Genomic DNA, 17,857 nt, shown 5'->3' with positions numbered 1-17,857 from the left:
CACCATGTACATATAGTGTCCTCGTAGGCCAGTGAAGGACATCAGGTCTCCCAGAACTGGGAGTTACAAATGATTGGGAACCTGATTGTGGGTGCTAGGAATTGAACCAAGGTTCTCTGGAAGAGCAACCGGTGCTCTTAACTACTGAGCCATCTCTCAGCCCCTTGTTATAGTTTTAAGAAGAAAAAAGGGAAATTCTTTAGGTTACAATACTCAGAGCAGATTTTAAAAAGCACGTGTTCTAACTTGATCAATAGGAAAATGTGTTCAGGGACTAGTTTTATTTAATTCCTAGTCAGTGTGGTTGAGAGGAAGCCAAAGTTTTATATCATTGCCTCAAAACAAAACAAAATCCCCCAAAACACCATGTTGCCTTTTTTAGGGAATGCATAAATGGTTCTTGTCATTTGGAGAAACGGAAAGCTGAGCTCATAGATCAACCATGAGTAGAACCAAGCCAAATCACCTATGAAGGAGTCGAAACCAAAAAAAAAAAAAAAAAAAAAAAAAGGCTCAGTCCTTCCTCCTACCTAGTGCTTGCTGCTGTGGCTCTTTGATGACTAATCCTTTGTATCATGAGACTGACTTGTTATTTTGGTGTCTAATAACATTACAAATAAACCGCAGCTGACCTCTTGTTGCTACTCTTTGCCAGTCTAAGTTATTCTTGCCTTTGAAAGGCACTGAATATTTTCCTCCACTTTCAATTTTTTTTTTTTACAGTAAAATGTTTTCAATTGGCAAGTTTTCTTTTCCTAATTTTATGTTTGAGAGTAAAATCACTTGGCTCTCTTCCCTTACCTCCCTCCAAGTCCTCTCCCACACCACTCCTGACTTTGCACATTCCCCGCCCCCTTTTTTCACTAATTGTTCTTGCAAGCATCTATGTGTATGCATACATATATATTTCTACATACAGCCTGATCAGTCCATATAATGTACTTGCATGTATGTTTTTGGGGCTGGCCATTTGGCCTTAGACAACCAGCTGGTGTGCTGTTCTCTGAGGAAGATCACCCCTGCCCCTCACATCTTTCCTCAGTTGCCTGTAGTTCTGTAAGGCCTCATGGCTTCCTCCTGCTCTTTGGCCTGTCTGCTGGTGTTGTCCTTGTTCAGCTCATATTTGTGCAGTCATGGTGGTGAGACTTTATGGGTGTCATTTGTGACATTCTGAGGAGTCATAATCTCACTGCAAACTCCCTGAGCCTCCTCTACCTCTTACAATCTTACTGCCCTGTCTACTGGAGTGTTGTCTGAGCCTTAGGTGTGTCTGGGAGGGTTTTGTAGATCTATCCGTTTGGGTGGGACTCCACAAGTCTGCATTTGGATTGCCTGTGGGTAGGATTTTTTTTTTTTTTTTTTTTGGTACCAATCCAATTCAAATTTTCCTTCAAAGCCTTTGTTGTTGCTATAGTGGTTGTTTTGTTTCGTTTTTGTTTGTTTTGACTGTCCTAGTACTAGCTCTCCTAGTAGAGCAGGTTGGCCTTGAACTCATAGAAATCCACTTACCTCTGTTTCCTTCCTTAGTGCTGGGATTAAAGGTGTGTGCTACTGCTGCCTCCTTGGCTCTCCTTCAAAGCTTTTTATCTAGTTTTTAAACAACAATCTGGTTTCTTTATACTTTAAAACTTATTCTCAATTTGGTGAGTTTTCTGTTAGTACCCTAAACCAGGGTTCACCTGAGTTTTTTTATTTTAATAAAGAGCTAGTGTATAAATATTAAATTGTCATTAATAGGTCATTGGCGATAGTAAGATACCTAAGCATTTGCAGTGTGACCATTTGAAACTGAAGCTGTTGTTCGCCCTTAGATCTTGAAAATACAGGTGATGAACAAGAGTTTGCAGGCTGCTGGAAATCTGCCTCCTTCTGTCCTAAACTGTTATTTAACATCTTTTAATATGTTAAAAAGTTTAAAGCATTATATTGCAGCTTTACTGAGTTTGACTCCTGGAGGCTAGCCACATACTTCAAACTGTACCCCAAAAGTTTCACACATACTCATAGTGGGTCTCCATAAACATTTGCGTTTTAATGCATCCTTGACTGAAATTGATTTGAGGTTTTCATGCACTCACAATATAAATTATCATCCAGCCTACTGTGTGGTAGGACAGTGGCTGTCATGTTGCAACAGCGATGTGAGCTCTTGTCAGTGAGAGATGGACACTGCTGCAGATCCCCAATCCTCTCAGAGGAACATTTAAGACATGAGGATGAGCCATGGCCACAGGCAGGCAGTCAAGACTTACTGCTTTTTTCTCCTTTTTTTTTTTTAATTAGGTATTTTCTTCATTTACATTTCCAATGCTATCCCAAAAGTCCCCCCTCCCTCCCTCCCCCCCTCCCCTACCGCCCTCCCCCATTCCCACTTCTTGGCCCTGGTGTTCCCCCGTACTGAGGCATATAAAGTTTGCAAGACCAATGGGCCTCTCTTCTCAGTGATGGCCGACTAGGCCATCTTCTGATACATATGCAGCTAGAGACACAGCTCGGTGGGGGGGGGGGGGTACTGGTTAGTTCATAATGTTGTTCCACCTATAGGATTGCAGATCCCTTTAGCTCCTTGGGTACTTTCTCTAGCTCCTCCATTGGGGGCCCTGTGATCCATCCAATAGCTGACTGTGAGCATCCACTTCTGTTTTTGCTAGGCCCCGGCATAGCCTCACAAGAGACAGCTATAACTGGGTCCTTTCAGCAAAATCTTGCCAACATATGCAATAGTGTCTGCATTTGGTGGCTGATTATGGGATGGATCCCCAGGGCGGGCAGTCTCTAGATGCTCCATCCTTTCTTCTCAGCTCCAAACTTTGTCTCTGTAACTCCTTCCATGGGTGTTTTGCTTTCCTCTACTTTTCCACAGTATAACTGACCATTTGTATCTGGGAACTTTTTATTTTTAAATGTTGGTACATTTAACTAATGTGATTAAATGCAGACGGATCTCTTAGATTTCTGATATGGTACATGTTCACAGAATATTTCCTGTGAATGATGATTATCTGTCTCATTTTAGTCTCCGGTTAGTCACATGCAGTGGGGAGGCGCTCTTTAGATAAGGTCTTTATCACACCTAGACTTAGGCTCCTCTGTAGACTACAGGACTGGAGGCCCCGAGGTTCCCTTTCACCACAGAAACCACACCCTCAGGAGTCTGAACAAAGTGTGCTGCTTCCTTCTCACTTCCTCACCGAGAGCCTGCTCTTGGGTTCTTGCAGATCGTTCCGTTCCTCTGCATAAACAAACTCCTTCTAACCATCCCCTGGTAAAGAACTTGCTTTTTACTGTGTCTATATATTAGAATTATTTTAGTGATTCTCACACTTGTTTGTTCTCCAATGTCCAGTGTAGGATTTGTACACATTATAATTCTAATATTTTTGTATGAATGCATATTAATCTCTGGAATAAATGCCTTTCTTTGAAAAAAAATAGTTTTTATGTATATGAGTATTTGGCTGTGTATCTGTATGTGCACCCCATAGATGCCTGCTGTCCATGGAGGCCAGAGGAGGGCCCTGGATCTCCTGGAACTGAAGTTAGAGATGGCGTTGGCCACTACAGTGTGCAGGGAATGACTGGTCCTCGAGAGAGCGCCGAGTGCTTTTCATGTTGTGTTGTCTCTCCAGCCCCATTCATGACTTTTTGAAAAGTATCTCCTAAATATTTTTTAAAAACTTGAAAGTGTTAAAAGTTATCTTGCTTTACAAAAGTAGAAATTCTATGACAGCAGTTTTTAAGGTTTGGAAACTAGCTCATCAGATAAGTGAGATGTAGTACTTTAATGATTGAGTTCATTTTCTGATGTTTGAAAACTTTCACTTCAGACATTTTGAATTTTTGTTTTGCAGATTTGGAATGAAAGGCCGTTTGACGCCAACTATATAAAGGTCTGTGAAATGAATCTCTCTTTGCTTATGCTTTCATACAAAGACATTTAGAGAGCAGTTAGATTAGAAATCTTATTTTTTGACAGTATAGTTAATCTGCTAGAATTTGCTAGATGTGACATAAAATATGTCTATACTTCTGATATTGAAGAATATGTATGTAATTCTTCATAGGTCCTGAATGGCCTGTATCTGAAGAGTTGGGTTGAATGCTCTTTTTTTTTTTTTTTTGGAGTAGGGTAGGGTTTGGCTAACAGTGGAATTCATGCTTACTAGTTCTATCTTCAGCATCAAAAGAAAAAAAAAAAAGAAAGCATTGAAGCATTGGGTAGGCATAGTTCTACACACCTTTAATCCTAGTCTTTGGGAGGCAGAGCTGGGATTCTGAGGTTTTGAGGCCAGCCTGGTCTCCACAGTGAAGTTGGTGCTATAGAGATCGACCTGATCCCAGCAAGCTCCTGCCTTGGAGTATATGCACTGATAAGTACATGTATATGTGTGTGATCTTAGCTTTAGAATTCTGATAGACATTAAAACCATTGGATTATTTTGTATTTTAAAGACTTAAGAGATTTAACTTTATTCTTTATCATATTTCTGATATTTTTGAAATACTTATGACATTGTCGGACTGTGTTCTAGTTACATTTTTGCCTGTTATAAAATATTCTGACCAAAAGCAATTTTGGGAAGGAAAGGACTTATTTGGCTTATGTTTCTAAGTTTGTCATTATTGAGCCAAATGCCAATTTAAGGAGCATGGAGCAGAAACTGGGGAGAAATGCTGGTCCTTGGCTCATTCTCGGGTTCCTGATTGCTAGCTTTCTCAAACAGCCCAGGACCACCTGTTGAGGGATGATGCTGCCCGTTATGGATTGGGCCTCCCTGTATTAGCAGTCAAGGTAATCCCCCACAGACATGACCATAGGGAGATCCCTCAAATGAGACTCTTGGGTGACTGTCGGCTGTGTCAGGTTGACAGTTATAGGTAACTAGGACAGAAGATGTTCTATAATATAGTTCTGTGTGAAATTACTGAACAGGTATCCTGCACTGCTTTTCTCAGGGCATTTTAACACCTTCAAGTCCTGCTGGTGCTCTTGTCGTCAGTTTTAAGAAACAGAAAAGTGAAAGTTTTGATTCCTGTCATTGGAAAAACCCAGTAGTTTTACTTCTCAGATTTAGCTGTTTTCTAGTTTATTTTTTATCGCTATTTGTCTTGTCATGTGTGTATGTATATATATTTTAACAAATCAGGTGTATTTTAACAACTCTGTGTTAGAAGGAGGTAGGGTATTGTTTTGAGGGGATCCATGGCAACCACAGTGAGGTGGCTCAGTGTCAGTGCCAGGCTGCAGGCATGGAGTAGGATGGTAAAAGATGATGTCAGCGCAGTGGCAAAGGTTAAGCGGTAGTTGTTCTGGAGACAAATGCAAGTGACATGGTCTAGGAACAGATTTATCTTGCTCCAAATTTCATATTCAGTGTAGAAGCAGATTGATGAAGTTCCATAGTAACAGAACAAAGAAAGTTATAAATCAAGATACTTGTCAAATGCATTCGTAGAAACATTAAGTAGGCGGTCACAGCAAAGCCGAAAGATCAACTGCACAACAAAGCAGAAAGATCAACTGTAGGCATCAGACGTGCTCTAATGACACTTTGGGCTTGTTGGCTGGTAGAAACTAGAAAGCAGTTAAGTCCTGCGCATCCCCAGATGCTTTTCCTGTTAGCCCTGGAGGGTTAGAGGACCAAAGGTAGCCTATGAATTATACTTAGGCTCTGGACCTGGCACATTCCAACCTCTCCCATAACTGAAGTTATGATGAATCTACTGCGCCTTTCTAGGAGTTCTTGTTCACAGAGTTGGAGACTGGGTTGGGTGTGGGAGATGGCACAGTGGGTCTATTGAAAAATGGGAGCACAAGATTATTAGTGGGAGGCTATGAGCTTTATGATTCAGCCAGAGGCAGGAACAGAAGGCCCAGTTAGTGCCTGCCTCGCATAGTGCTCATGATAATGGGGTTTGTTTTATTTGGGGGAACATTAGAGTTAACATTTGGCTTTCATTTTCTTTTAAGTTAGTGATTGGATTGCTGCTCTGAGATTCACTATCGGTGTTTTTGAGTAGTCAGACCTCATTTATTTTTCTTCTGACCTTGAGTTTTCCTAAATGTCTCAGGATATAGAAGCATGTAATTTATGCTTTCTATTTTTAGAGCAGGAGGGTTTATTGGGTTCTGTGATCTGTTGAAATTTCTATTGCAGAGTGAAATCATTACAAATGACTAAGGTACCCAGTTCATGTGACTTTAACGAATACACAGTCCCTACTGTGTGGCGAAATGGCTTCTGGAGAGAGGAAGGGTTTGTTCTTAACACTGAAATATATATAATACCAGTTATTTATGCGTCCTGTCAAGTGTATCACTTATTTTGGGATTACTTTTGCTCTGTAGTTATGTAGTTATGTTTAAGATTGACTTTGGTTTCATGGTAATTTGTAATTATGGTGTCTGGAAACCCCCTTGCAGTATCTGAGAGTTTCAGACAGATGTGGACGTGTGAATTTCTGGGCCTCTCAGACCATTGAGCCTTCTTTACCTGTAAATAGATAAGTGGGTGTGGTTTTGGGGAGAGAAGGGGTGCTCAATAAAGATGACGTTTGAGCTGTCGTAAAACTGCACAGAGTGCTGTAATCACACTGACTGTGAGATAGAAACTGGTTCATAAATCACAGCTTACAGACTGTGTGCATTTAAAAATGTTTCAATTACACTGTACTTAAAAATATGTACAGAATTCCTGATGAATCTTTAAGAGTAAGTTCATAAAGACTAGAAGCATTGACAGTGATAAATGAATGCAAGATTGACTAAGTTTTTTTTTTCTGCAAGAATAAGAAAAAAACTTGAGTAATAAAACACAAAATTTGATTTCTAGTATAGGGTGAGGGGTTCTCTCTCCATCCTACTGACGTTTTGAAGTCCTTGAGAGATGGTTTCCACCTGTCACTTTATCTGTCATTATATTTCTTAACCTAGTATAGCATACAATATCATAAGTTTAAAAAATCTATTGTAAAGTACATCATGGATCCAATTACAGGATTTTTTTGCTTTAAAAGTACATTTGTTGCAAATTTCATTTCAGAAAACTTAGAATGTTAAAAAGAACATACAGAAAGCATACAGAAGGAAAAAATAACCATTATTTTTACATAATACTCTTTGATAAATTTCATGTACACCCATCCCCTCCAACTCCATACTTTCTGTTGTTTAGCATAATTTTAAACTCAGGAGGAAGATAGATGCCTCTACTGCCTTATGCCAGACACTCAGTCCTCTGAGAAGCAGTACGGATATTATCCTTAGAATGTAGAATTCTGAAAGATACGCTGGCTATTTTGGTCATATTCCAGTAGCTAAAGGCTCACTTGTAACCTTTGCTGTGTCCTGTTTATGTCTCCCAAGGAATTAAGAAAAATGCTGGATTATCAAGGTCTCCAGCGAGTGAGAATCATAGCGAGCGATAATCTCTGGGAGCCGATTTCCTCTTCCTTGCTGCTGGACCAGGAACTCTGGAAGGTGGTTGATGTTATAGGGTAAGGTGCGATTTACTTTGACCACGACAGATGGTGGTTTCTTTACCCTGGTGTTGACTGTGCATTGCTCCGTGCCCTCTCTGCCCCTGGATTACACTCCTATGGCAGTATTTACTCAGTAAGACATTGATTGATTGCACACAGTTCATTCCTTTCTCTTTGAGATGTGTATTTGGGGCTCTGTGACAATGAAATGCATTGGTGACTTTTTAAATAAATCAGTTAATGTTTAGAGTAATAAAACAGGGATGTATTTAGATTTAAATGCAGGTATTTAATTTTAGAAGTTACCAAGGCAATGAAATTAGTACCTAACTGAGTTTTCCTGAGACTCTGTTCCTGGGCAGACAATTATATGCACTGACTATAGCTATTTTATTGTATCCTTAGTACCTTAACTCTTAGACTTTGGCCTCTATTTCTTAATCCATTTCTGCCTTACAGCTCTCTGGGTCCTAACTTTGTCCTGAATTGTGTTCAGCAATTTGTTTTTGAAAAGTAAACAGATGTTCTATGTATCATGACAGCATATAAGCCTTGGAAGCCTACCTGTGTATGAAATTTGATTTTTTTAATCAGTTAGGAGATGGCTTAATCTCTTCATATACTTTATTTCTAAATGAAAAATCTTGGATTTGATTTTATTTTTTTAGTACGTTATTTTTGTCTTTCATCTTCAGTGCTGGGGGTCAAGGCCAGGGCTGCGTCCATGCTAGGGCGAGTGCTCTACCAATGCACTATATTCCTCCTGCAAGGGTTTTCAGTGTATACAGAAGTAAGCTGAACAATGAGTATGTTCTGCTCACTCAGCCTCTGACAGTAAGAACCTGCAGCCATTCTTCATGCCCGTGTCTATCCTTTCCTTTTCCCATCTTGTCCGTGTTCTGGAAGAAACTTTAGACTTTGTGCTGTATGTCTTCTGTATAGATTTTATCATGTCTCTCCAATGATGTAAATTCTTTTCCCGTTTATCATAAATAATACCATTATTATAACTTAACGTGTAATTGTTTCTTGATACTATCAATTATTGCTTATTGTTTTATAGTTTTAATTGATTGGATCTGAGTCCATTTAATATTAATGTATTGGATGGTAATTCAGTCTCTTCCAATTGATTTGTAACTCCTTTTTGTTCTCCTTTAGCGTCTGATTTTTTATTTTATATTTATTTTTTGTCCTTTTAGCTAACTGCAGAGACTGGGGTTGTTTGTTCTGTGAGGTTTTCTTAGTTTAGATTTTACAAATTGTATTATGTTTTATTTAACATATGTCTACCCTATTTTTCTGGAAAAATTGATGTGATTAAGTTTGACTTGGGCTTTTTTTTTTTTTTTTTTGCAAAAGAAAGTGTAATTATAAGTTTATGTTTAAGCACTTCACACGATAAAATGGAAGATTTTGCCTTTCACTAGAGTGTGCGTAAATAGCTCAGGTCTGAGGGAAGCAAACGTATTCGTGAATGGTTTGGCTAGGAACGCTTTTGAGTTGGAGGGTACTTCTATTTTACTTCAGGAGAAAGAACATTTGCTGTTGGATTACTCATTACTCATATGGTATTCTGGCACAAGTATTTTCCCTCTGAGCCGTTACTTTAGTTTATAGTTTCTTTTGCTCACATTAAGTTATATAATGGTAAATGTATTATTTAAATTTTTTTCCTAGAGGATTGTTTTCTGCCTTAGGCTATATTTTCTACTAGGGTACAGATTGGGCTCAGTATGTAAATCCACTTGTAATTGCATTGTTCGGGTGATCTGTGCAGAGCTGCCTTGCATATTCCCTCTTCCTTCCTTCAGTCCTCCAGTTTTGTCTGTGAGACTTGCTGCCCGGTTACTTGTACATAGCTAAGGTTTTATCTCTGTGCTTTGTGACTGTTGGTGATAGAGAATGCCATCCCGTGACTCATTCGGTATTTCTTACGCTGAATTTTGCTTTATATATGATTGAGGGAATCTTGCTTTCATTTTTAATTATTTATTACTTTTAATGAATTCTTTTATTTTCAAGGTCATTTTATTTTAGATACATTTCTTGCATGAATTAGATTTTGCTTTTGAATACTGCTCTGAAAAAAAAATCATTGTATTTCTTTTCTTTTTAAATATTTGTGGTGTGTGTGTGTGTGTGTGTGTGTATTTATATGTCTCATGTAATATGTGCCCTTGGAGGGCCTTGAACCCTCTGGAGCTGGAGTTAAGAGTTTGTGAGTTGTGTGATGTGTGTGTTTGGCAACTGGATTTGCAGCCCCCTGATAGGAGCTGCGGCTCTAGTAACCACCAATCTATCTCTCCAGCCCCGTATTTACAATTTATGGTATAACCGGTGCTTGTGTTCTCCATGTTACAGATATTTTCTGTTATTGAATGATCTATATTATGATTCTGCTGATGCAAAAATCTTCTGCTCTGGTGTTTGCCTTTTTGGTTCTTGTTTAAGTCTTTTTAACCAGACTTGTTTTTGTTTCTGCTGTTCACAGTGGCTCTGGTTTATAGTTTGATACTAGTTGTTTCAGCTGGGGATAACTTTATCTCCTAGGAAACATTTGGCATTGTCTGGAGATATCTGTAAATATCTTAGCTAGATAAAGTCATGCTCTTAATATCTTGTGGGTGGATGCCAAAACTGTTTGCAAACATTCCTGCATATACAGGTCAGCTCTCCCATGTAAATTAAAAAAAACAAAAAACCAAAACACAAGCCAAGAATTTCAGTCATGCTGAAATTGGGAAACTGCTTTATGCTCATATGCTGTTCTCTTTGTTGTTGTTTATTTTTTAAACAGTGTTGATGAGACTCAAACCACATTTGAGCTCGTGAATTACCACAGGCTGAACATCCATATGGACCTATCACCAGGGAAACTGTAAAGTACTCAGTCAGGTTGGATACCTTTCTACACACTAATTGTAGAAATTACAATTACAATTACAATTAGTGTGTAGAAAGGTATCCACCCTGACTTGTAATTACTAATCTGACCTCTAACTCCAGCAAGCAGTTGGCCTCTTTGAGATGAGTAAGATGGCTTTTTTCTTTCATGTTGGAGAGTATCGTTTCCCTCTCCTGAGCACTTAGAAATTTACCAAGAAGAGAAACAAAGCAGTCCTCATCTTTTTATCATAGCTTTACCAAAAAGAAAAAACGATCCTGGAAAAGGATGTTCTGTCTTTAAAGTTTGCAAGTCAGTCAGACATGAGCACCATCAGTAAACAAGGGAAACAGTTCTCTTTAATGTCTCTCTGAACTTTGGATGCACTTTGAACTGCTAGCCTTTTGGATCACGGATATACATTTACTTGTTCTAGTTTATGAAATGATGCACACCTTTAGCCCCAGTATTCAGAAGGCAGAAGCAAGCAGATCTCAAGATTTCAACAAGCTGTTTGGATCAATGCATTGTTGGCCCCGTAGGATGTTGATTTGGGTTTGTCACTGACAAATTCCAGATAAGAAGGAAAGACCTTTATTAGGGGTTTTCTTCTTTGTTCTTTCCTCTGGTCCAAGGCTGATCTCAATCCTTCTGACCTCAGCCCAGGCTGTGATGACTCCAGGCTTGAGTCACGACATCTATCTGTTTATGATCTTCATGATGACACGCTATACTACAGACAGTCTTCCCTAGGTCAGAATGACCTAGAATACTAGTCAGGTTTCTGTTGCTGTGATGAAAACACCATGATCAGACTGGAGATACGGCTCAGCGGTTAAGAGCACTGCCTGCTCTTCTGAAGGTCCTGAGTTCAAATTCCAGCAACCACATGGTGGCTCATAACCATCCATAATGAGATCTGACGCCCTCTTCTGGAGTGTCTGAAGACAGCTACAGTGTACTTACATATAATAAATAAATAAATCGCTAAATGAAGAAAAAAGAAAATACCATGACCATGACCAAAAACCAAGTTGGGAGGAAAGGGTTTATTTGGCTTGTTTTTCCAGAAGGAAGTCAGGACAGGAACTCAAATGACTGGAACCGGGAGCCCCGCTCATGCAGAGGCCACAGAGGGGTGCAGCTTAGCTGGCTTGCTCAGCCTGCCTTCTTAGAAAACCCAGAAGCATCCACTTCTGTATTTGCCAGGCACTGGCATAACCTCACAGGAGTCAGCTATATCAGGGTCCTTTCAGCGAAATCTTGCTGGCATACGCAATAGTGTCTGGGTTTGGTGGCTGATTTTGGGATGAATCCCTGGGTGGGGTAGTCTCTGGATGGTCCATCCTTTCGTCTTAGCTCCAAACTTTGTCTCTGTAACTCCTACCATAGGTATTTTGTTCCCTATTCTAAGGAGGAATGAAGTATCCACACATTGGTCTTCCTTCTTTTGATTTTCTTGTGTTTTGCAAATTGTATGTTGGGTATTCTAAGTATCTGGGCTAATATCCACTTATCAGTGAGTGCATATCAAGTGACTTCTTTTGTGATTGGGTTACCTCACTCAGGATGATATCCTCCAGATCCATCCATTTGCCCAAGAATTTGATAAATTCATTGTTTTTAATATCTGAGTAGTACTCCATTGTGTAAATGTACCACATTTTCTGTATCCATTCCTCTGTTGAGGGGCATCTGGGTTCTTTCCAGCTTCTGGCTATTATAAATAAGGCTGCTATGAACATAGTGGAGCATGTGTTCTTATTACCAGTTGGAACTTCTTCTGGGTATATGCCCAGGAGAGGTATTGCTGGATCTTCTGCTAGTATTATGTCCAATTTTCTGAGGAACCTCCAGACTGACTCCCAGAGTGGTTGTACAAGCTTGCAATCCCACCAACAATGGAGGAGTGTTCCTCTTTCTCCACATCCTCACCAGCATCTGCTGTCACCTGAATTTTTGATCTTAGCCATTCTGACTGGTGTGAGGTGGAATCTCAGGTATTCCTCAGTTGAGAATTCTTTGTTTAGCTCTGAACCCCATTTTTAATGGGGTTATTTGAATTTCTGGAGTCCAGCTTCTTGAGCTCTTTGTATATATTGGATATTAATCCCCTATCAGATTTAGGATAGGTAAAAATCCTTTCCCAATCTGTTGGTGGCCTTTTTGTCTTATTGACAGTGTCTTTTGCCTTACAGACGCTTTGCAGTTTTATGAGGTCCCATTTGTCAATTCTTGATTTTACAACACAAGCCATTGCTGTTCTGTTTAGGAATTATTCCCCTGTGCCCATATCTTCTAGGCTTTTCTATTGAATGGAACACAGGGCTCCCAATGGAGGAGCTAGAGAAAGTACCCAAGGAGCTGAAGGGGTCTGCAACCCTATAGGTGGAACAACAACATGAACTAACCAGTACTCCCCAGAGCTCGTGTCTCTAGCTGCATATGTATCAGAAGATGGCCTAGTCGGCCATCATTGGGAAGAGAGGCCCCCTGGTCTTGCAAACTTTCAGGGCCAAGAAGTAGGAGTGGGTAGGGAGGGTATAGGGAACTTTTGAGATAGCATTTGAAATGTAAATAAAGAAAATGTCTAAAAAAAAAAATTGATGTTTTGCAGCCAGAAAAAAAAAAAAAAAAGAAAGAAAAAGAAAACCCAGGAGCCCCTGACAGGTCCTGGCGGGCGCAGCTCACGATGGGCTGAGCTTTCCTCTGATCACTCACTAATTAAGATGACTTAGAGCCAGCTCTTATGGAAGTATTTTCTCAATTAAGGTTTCCTTCCTTCGGGGAACTCTAGTTTGTGTTGACTTGATGAAGCCAGCGAGTAAAAATGCTTATCCCAACTGAGCAATTTTGTGACTATTTCAGGTTTGTATGTGTGAACTTCTAAACCCTTTCTGCATGGTCGTTTGGATTTTCTAGGCTTTGCTCTTCTGAGATAGTCATTCCTTGGCTCCTGCTGCTGTAGGCAATGCATACCTCCTGGAGCCGTTCACATTGCCCGAGGCATGCACTGTAGCTGCACAGTTTGGTTATGCAGTCAGTGTACCTCCTGGGATTTCTGCTGGGCCCTCCTGTCCCACGTGCCTCTGTGTACTTCCCCTCAGTGTGAATGCAAGTGTCTGATTTAGTTTGGATTCTGCTTCTGGCATCTTATTCTCATATAACCCTCCGCCATCTCCACAGAGATTTGTTACCTGCTGCTGAACTTGTTAAGGCCTTAGACCTGCACTGTCTTACACAGTAGCCAACAGTCTCACGGGTCTGTGTCTGCAAATGTGGCTAGTCTAACTTAGGTGTGTCAAGAAGTGTGAAATACAGACTGGGTTTTGTAAGTTAAATTTCAAAACCAAAAACCAGCCTTTCCTGCTTTTAAATTGATTAAATGTTGAGTGATGATCTGGATATACCAGATTGAATTAAATAATCTAAAATATATAATCAAAGGTCAAATAGAAGTACATGAGATGTATTTATGGTAAGAGAACGAGTTCAGATTATAAAATTTCAGAATGTAGAAATATTTTGGGAGATGTGAGTCCTTATAAAGACAGAGTTAAAATTTACTTCTATTATGACCTTCTGAAAATCAGTGATCGCATAGCAAATATTTCTAGAATTTTCTTCCTTTAAAACATATAGATATGTGTGCATCTTCATCAGATACATCAGACAAGCCAGGTATCACGGTTCGTGCTAGCACTCAGGAGGCTGAGGTGAGGGGGTCTCTTGAGTGTGAAGACAGCCTGGGATTACATAGTATGTTTTAGGCTAGCTTGTGCAACAGAATGAGATATAGTCCCAGAAAACAAAGAAACAAACAAACAACAGGCATATCAGACATAGTATTTTCTGAAAGCCACCTAAAAATATCCTGATTTTAATATAGTAACAGTTAATATCTGACTGAAGTGCCAAATTGGACACTCCGATCACAGTACAAAGTTAAGGGTATAAGAATTAAATGTTAAGCCGGGCATGGTGGCGCACGCCTTTAATCCCAGCACTCGGGAGGCAGAGGCAGGCGGATTTCTGAGTTCGAGGCCAGCCTGGTCTACAAAGTGAGTGCCAGGACAGCCAGGACTACACAGAGAAACCCTGTCTCGAAAAACCAAAAAAAAAAAAAAAGAATTAAATGTTAAAATATCTTAGAATTATAGGTTTGCAGTCATTAGTAATTTGATGATTAGCAATTTGATTTTCCAAGTTTGGCGGAATAAGTTAAGTTCATCAATTTCTTAACCCTAGAAGGAGGTAGGATGCTCCCGGGTGCCTGTGCTGTTGACCTGCAGTGGTGCCTGTCTCAGCTGTTTGGAGCACTCAGCACATTCCTGATGGAGCGTGGCTGTTTCCCAGTGCTTCTGCTGGTGCTCTCTGCTGTGTCTCCTTCTCCCTGACACTCATCATATGCGTTTACTGATACAAACAACTCCCTATCAGGGCTTTCTGCAGAGTTGACCGTGATTGACAGATACTGATTCAAAGGTCTTCACAGTCATTCTTCTGATGTTATACTACTCCAAGAAAGTACAGATGTTAGAATTGTGTATTGTGTACAGTTAGAATTGTGATAGAACAAGTCTCTTTTATTCTCAAACTGCTTGTGAATAATTAAACTGGAAAGTTTATATTCTTACTCCTGAAGATAGTGAATGTACTCTTATTGTAGTGCCATCTAGTTTCTAATTTATATTTACTATATTAATATTTTGATTCACTTAGTCAATAGAGTCTACAGTTGTCATTAGAGCAGTATTTTATTCTTGTGACAATCAGCATATATGTAGACCTCTCCTGATTGACTCTGTTTACATGCTAGAATGAAAGGAGTTGATTTTCTGGGACAGATTCTCAGTCACTGCACTTTTGATGTCTTGACAGTGCCTAGATATTGCTACCTCGCCTGTAGCAATACAGGATATTGCTAACACCCCATGACTGAGGACCACTGCTGCTTTGAGACAGTACCTCCAATTTTCTCAACGCAGTTCATTCTTCCCACACAAAAATTAATGATACACTAATACCTATGGGGACTTTTGGATTTGTTTTAATGCTATGCCTTGAAGTAAATGTCCAGATTTCTGTCTCAAGAGGACAGAGATGGAGGAGAGGTTGCTTCTTCACAGAGCATGGCCAGACTCATCTTGTTTGACCTCCTGGCTGTCTACCTTCCTTCCAAAGCTCCCTATCTTCCCCAGGAAAGGCTGAATCTTTTTTTTTAACCTTGTTTTTCCACTTTAAGTGGCCTTGTTGACCTTCACCTGTCACTACACATGCATCCATTTGTGGGTTTCAGAATAGTCTTGTTTTATTTGTGTGGTTGCAGGCTTCTGCTGTTGTGATTAGTCGCTGTCGTTTGTAAAGTGCCTTTAGATGGAACAGTGGGAAAGCCACTTGATTTTTCATTTTCTTCTTCTTCTTCTTCTTCTTCTTCTTCTTCTTCTTCTTCTTCTTCTTCTTCTTCTTCTTCTTCTTCTTCTCCTTCTCCTTCTCCTTCTCCTTCTCCTTCTCCTTCTCCTTCTCCTTCTCCTTCTCCTCCTTCTTCCTTCTTCCTTCCTTCCTCCTTCCTTCCTTCCTTCCTTCCTTCCTTCCTTCCTTCCTTCCTTCCTTCCTTCCTTCCTCCTTCCTTCCTCCTTCCTCCCTTCCTTCCTTCCTCCCTTCCTTCCTTCTTCCTCCTCTCTTCTTCTTCTTCTTCTTCTTCTTCTTCTTCTTCTTCTTCTTCTTCTTCTTCTTCTTCTTCTTCTTCCTCCTCCTCCTCCTCCTCCCCCCCTCCTCCTCCTCCTCTTCCTCCTCCTTCTTTCTTCTTCTTCTTACAGCAAACCTGGGCAAAGAGTTGTATTTGAGTTCACCCATCTACTTCATGGAAGTGTGGGGCTTCTGACTTCTCTCCTTTTGTACCCTTTCTCTTAGAGCTCACTATCCTGGAACCTACACAGTGTGGAATGCAAAGATGTCAGGGAAGAAGCTTTGGTCATCTGAAGATTTTAGCACTATCAACAGTAATGTTGGCGCAGGCTGTTGGGGTCGCATATTGAACCAGAATTACATCAATGGCAATATGACCTCGTAAGTTATTTTTCAATCTTTTGGGGGCATTTATTATAACGAATTTTAGAAAACACAGTAATGAGAAAAAAATGAATCACTATAATCTTAAATTCTAGATTCAATTGTTGTAAACATATGGTTTATTGACTTATTCTACATATGCCTAATATTTGTTGCATCTATACCTCCTTTTCTGTGTTTGAGAAGAGTGTGTATTAAGTAAAGTTGTGTCTGTTGGGGTACAGTGTACTCAGGCAGTATGATGTTTTTGATAATTTACATATATTTTAAATTACTTTGTCATATTATGCCATCATATTTTAATATTTGCCTCTAAAACGTAAGAATATTTCCTCATGTGCTCATATCATTTTCATAAATATGAGCATATAAAATATTTCTAATTATCATCCTTCATTCATATTTTTTAAATGTCATTTGTAATGAAAGATATAGCACATCTCTGTGCATTGCATTTAGCAGTTTTGGTCCCAGAATCTTTTTAAATGTAGAATTGTTACCTACCCTTCTTTCATAACTACCTTTAAAATAAACCAAAAATCAAAAACCAAACAAACAAACACAAAAACCAGGGCTGTAGCCTTTATTGGGGCCGACTTCCACTCTGTCTGTCCAGCTCCTTTAACTTTATCCAACTCTTCACAAAAGAAAGTTAACAAAGAACAACAGAGACCCTTTTGTTGTTAAAAGGGATTCTCCCTAAATTCTTTGATGACAGCTTAGAGAGTAATTAGATGCAAAATTTGCCTTATAATTTTGAGTCTAATAAAAACAAGCCAGTGTGGTGGCTTGTTTGGCTGGAGAGACGGCTCAGTGGTTAAGAACACTGACTACTCTTCCAGAGGTCCTGAGTTCAATTCCCAGCAACCACATGGTGGCTCACAACCATCTGTAATAGGATCCGATACCCTCTTCTGGTCTGTCTGAAGACAGCTACAGAGTACTCACATAAAATAAATAAATTAGTAAATAAATAAATCCAAAAAAAAAAAAAAAAGCTGGGCGTGGTGGTGCACACCTTTGATCCCAGCACTTAGAGGCAGAGGCAAGCAGATTTCTGAGTTCGAAGCCAGCCTGGTCTACAAAGTGAGTTCCAGGACAGCCAGGGCTATACAGAGAAACCTTGTCTCGAAAACAAACAAACAAACAAAAAAAGATAATGCAAGTTCATTTCAGACAATTGAGAAAATGAAGATATGTACAAAGAGTGAGACAAAGCTGTCCATAATCTTTCCATTTTGAAACAATGGTCCTTAAAACATTCTCCTGTTTTTATATACTTTTAAATATGAAATTGACACCTTAGCATATGGTCTGTTGAGTAAGTTGCTTTTTATTTAACAGGGTGTTATGATTTTTTTCTCTCATTTTAAGTATATGTTTACTTCATACCTTTTCCCTTGTTTTCTGTTGGTT

The 17,857-nt window shown here is 39.6% G+C and overlaps 1 protein-coding gene across 2 annotated transcripts in view; it reads left to right on the top strand.

Annotated features, from left to right (window-relative positions):
* The window catches only part of Galc (galactosylceramidase), a 61,479-nt gene that overhangs the window by 14,725 nt on the left and 28,897 nt on the right, over window positions 1-17,857 (top strand). For both annotated transcript variants that reach the window (XM_021179239.2, XM_021179238.3), the window contains exons 6-8: window positions 3,852-3,890; window positions 7,367-7,497; window positions 16,283-16,438. In XM_021179239.2, coding sequence (XP_021034898.1) covers window positions 3,852-3,890; window positions 7,367-7,497; window positions 16,283-16,438 — 326 coding nt within the window. The remainder of the gene's footprint in view (window positions 1-3,851; window positions 3,891-7,366; window positions 7,498-16,282; window positions 16,439-17,857) is intronic.

Source organism: Mus caroli, unplaced genomic scaffold, assembly GCF_978045245.1.
Source record: "Mus caroli unplaced genomic scaffold, Mus_caroli_1 scaffold_14, whole genome shotgun sequence".
Lineage (NCBI taxonomy): Eukaryota > Metazoa > Chordata > Mammalia > Rodentia > Muridae > Mus > Mus caroli.
Note: the sequence above shows the minus strand (reverse complement) of the source record. Positions and strands in the feature narration are given on the sequence as shown.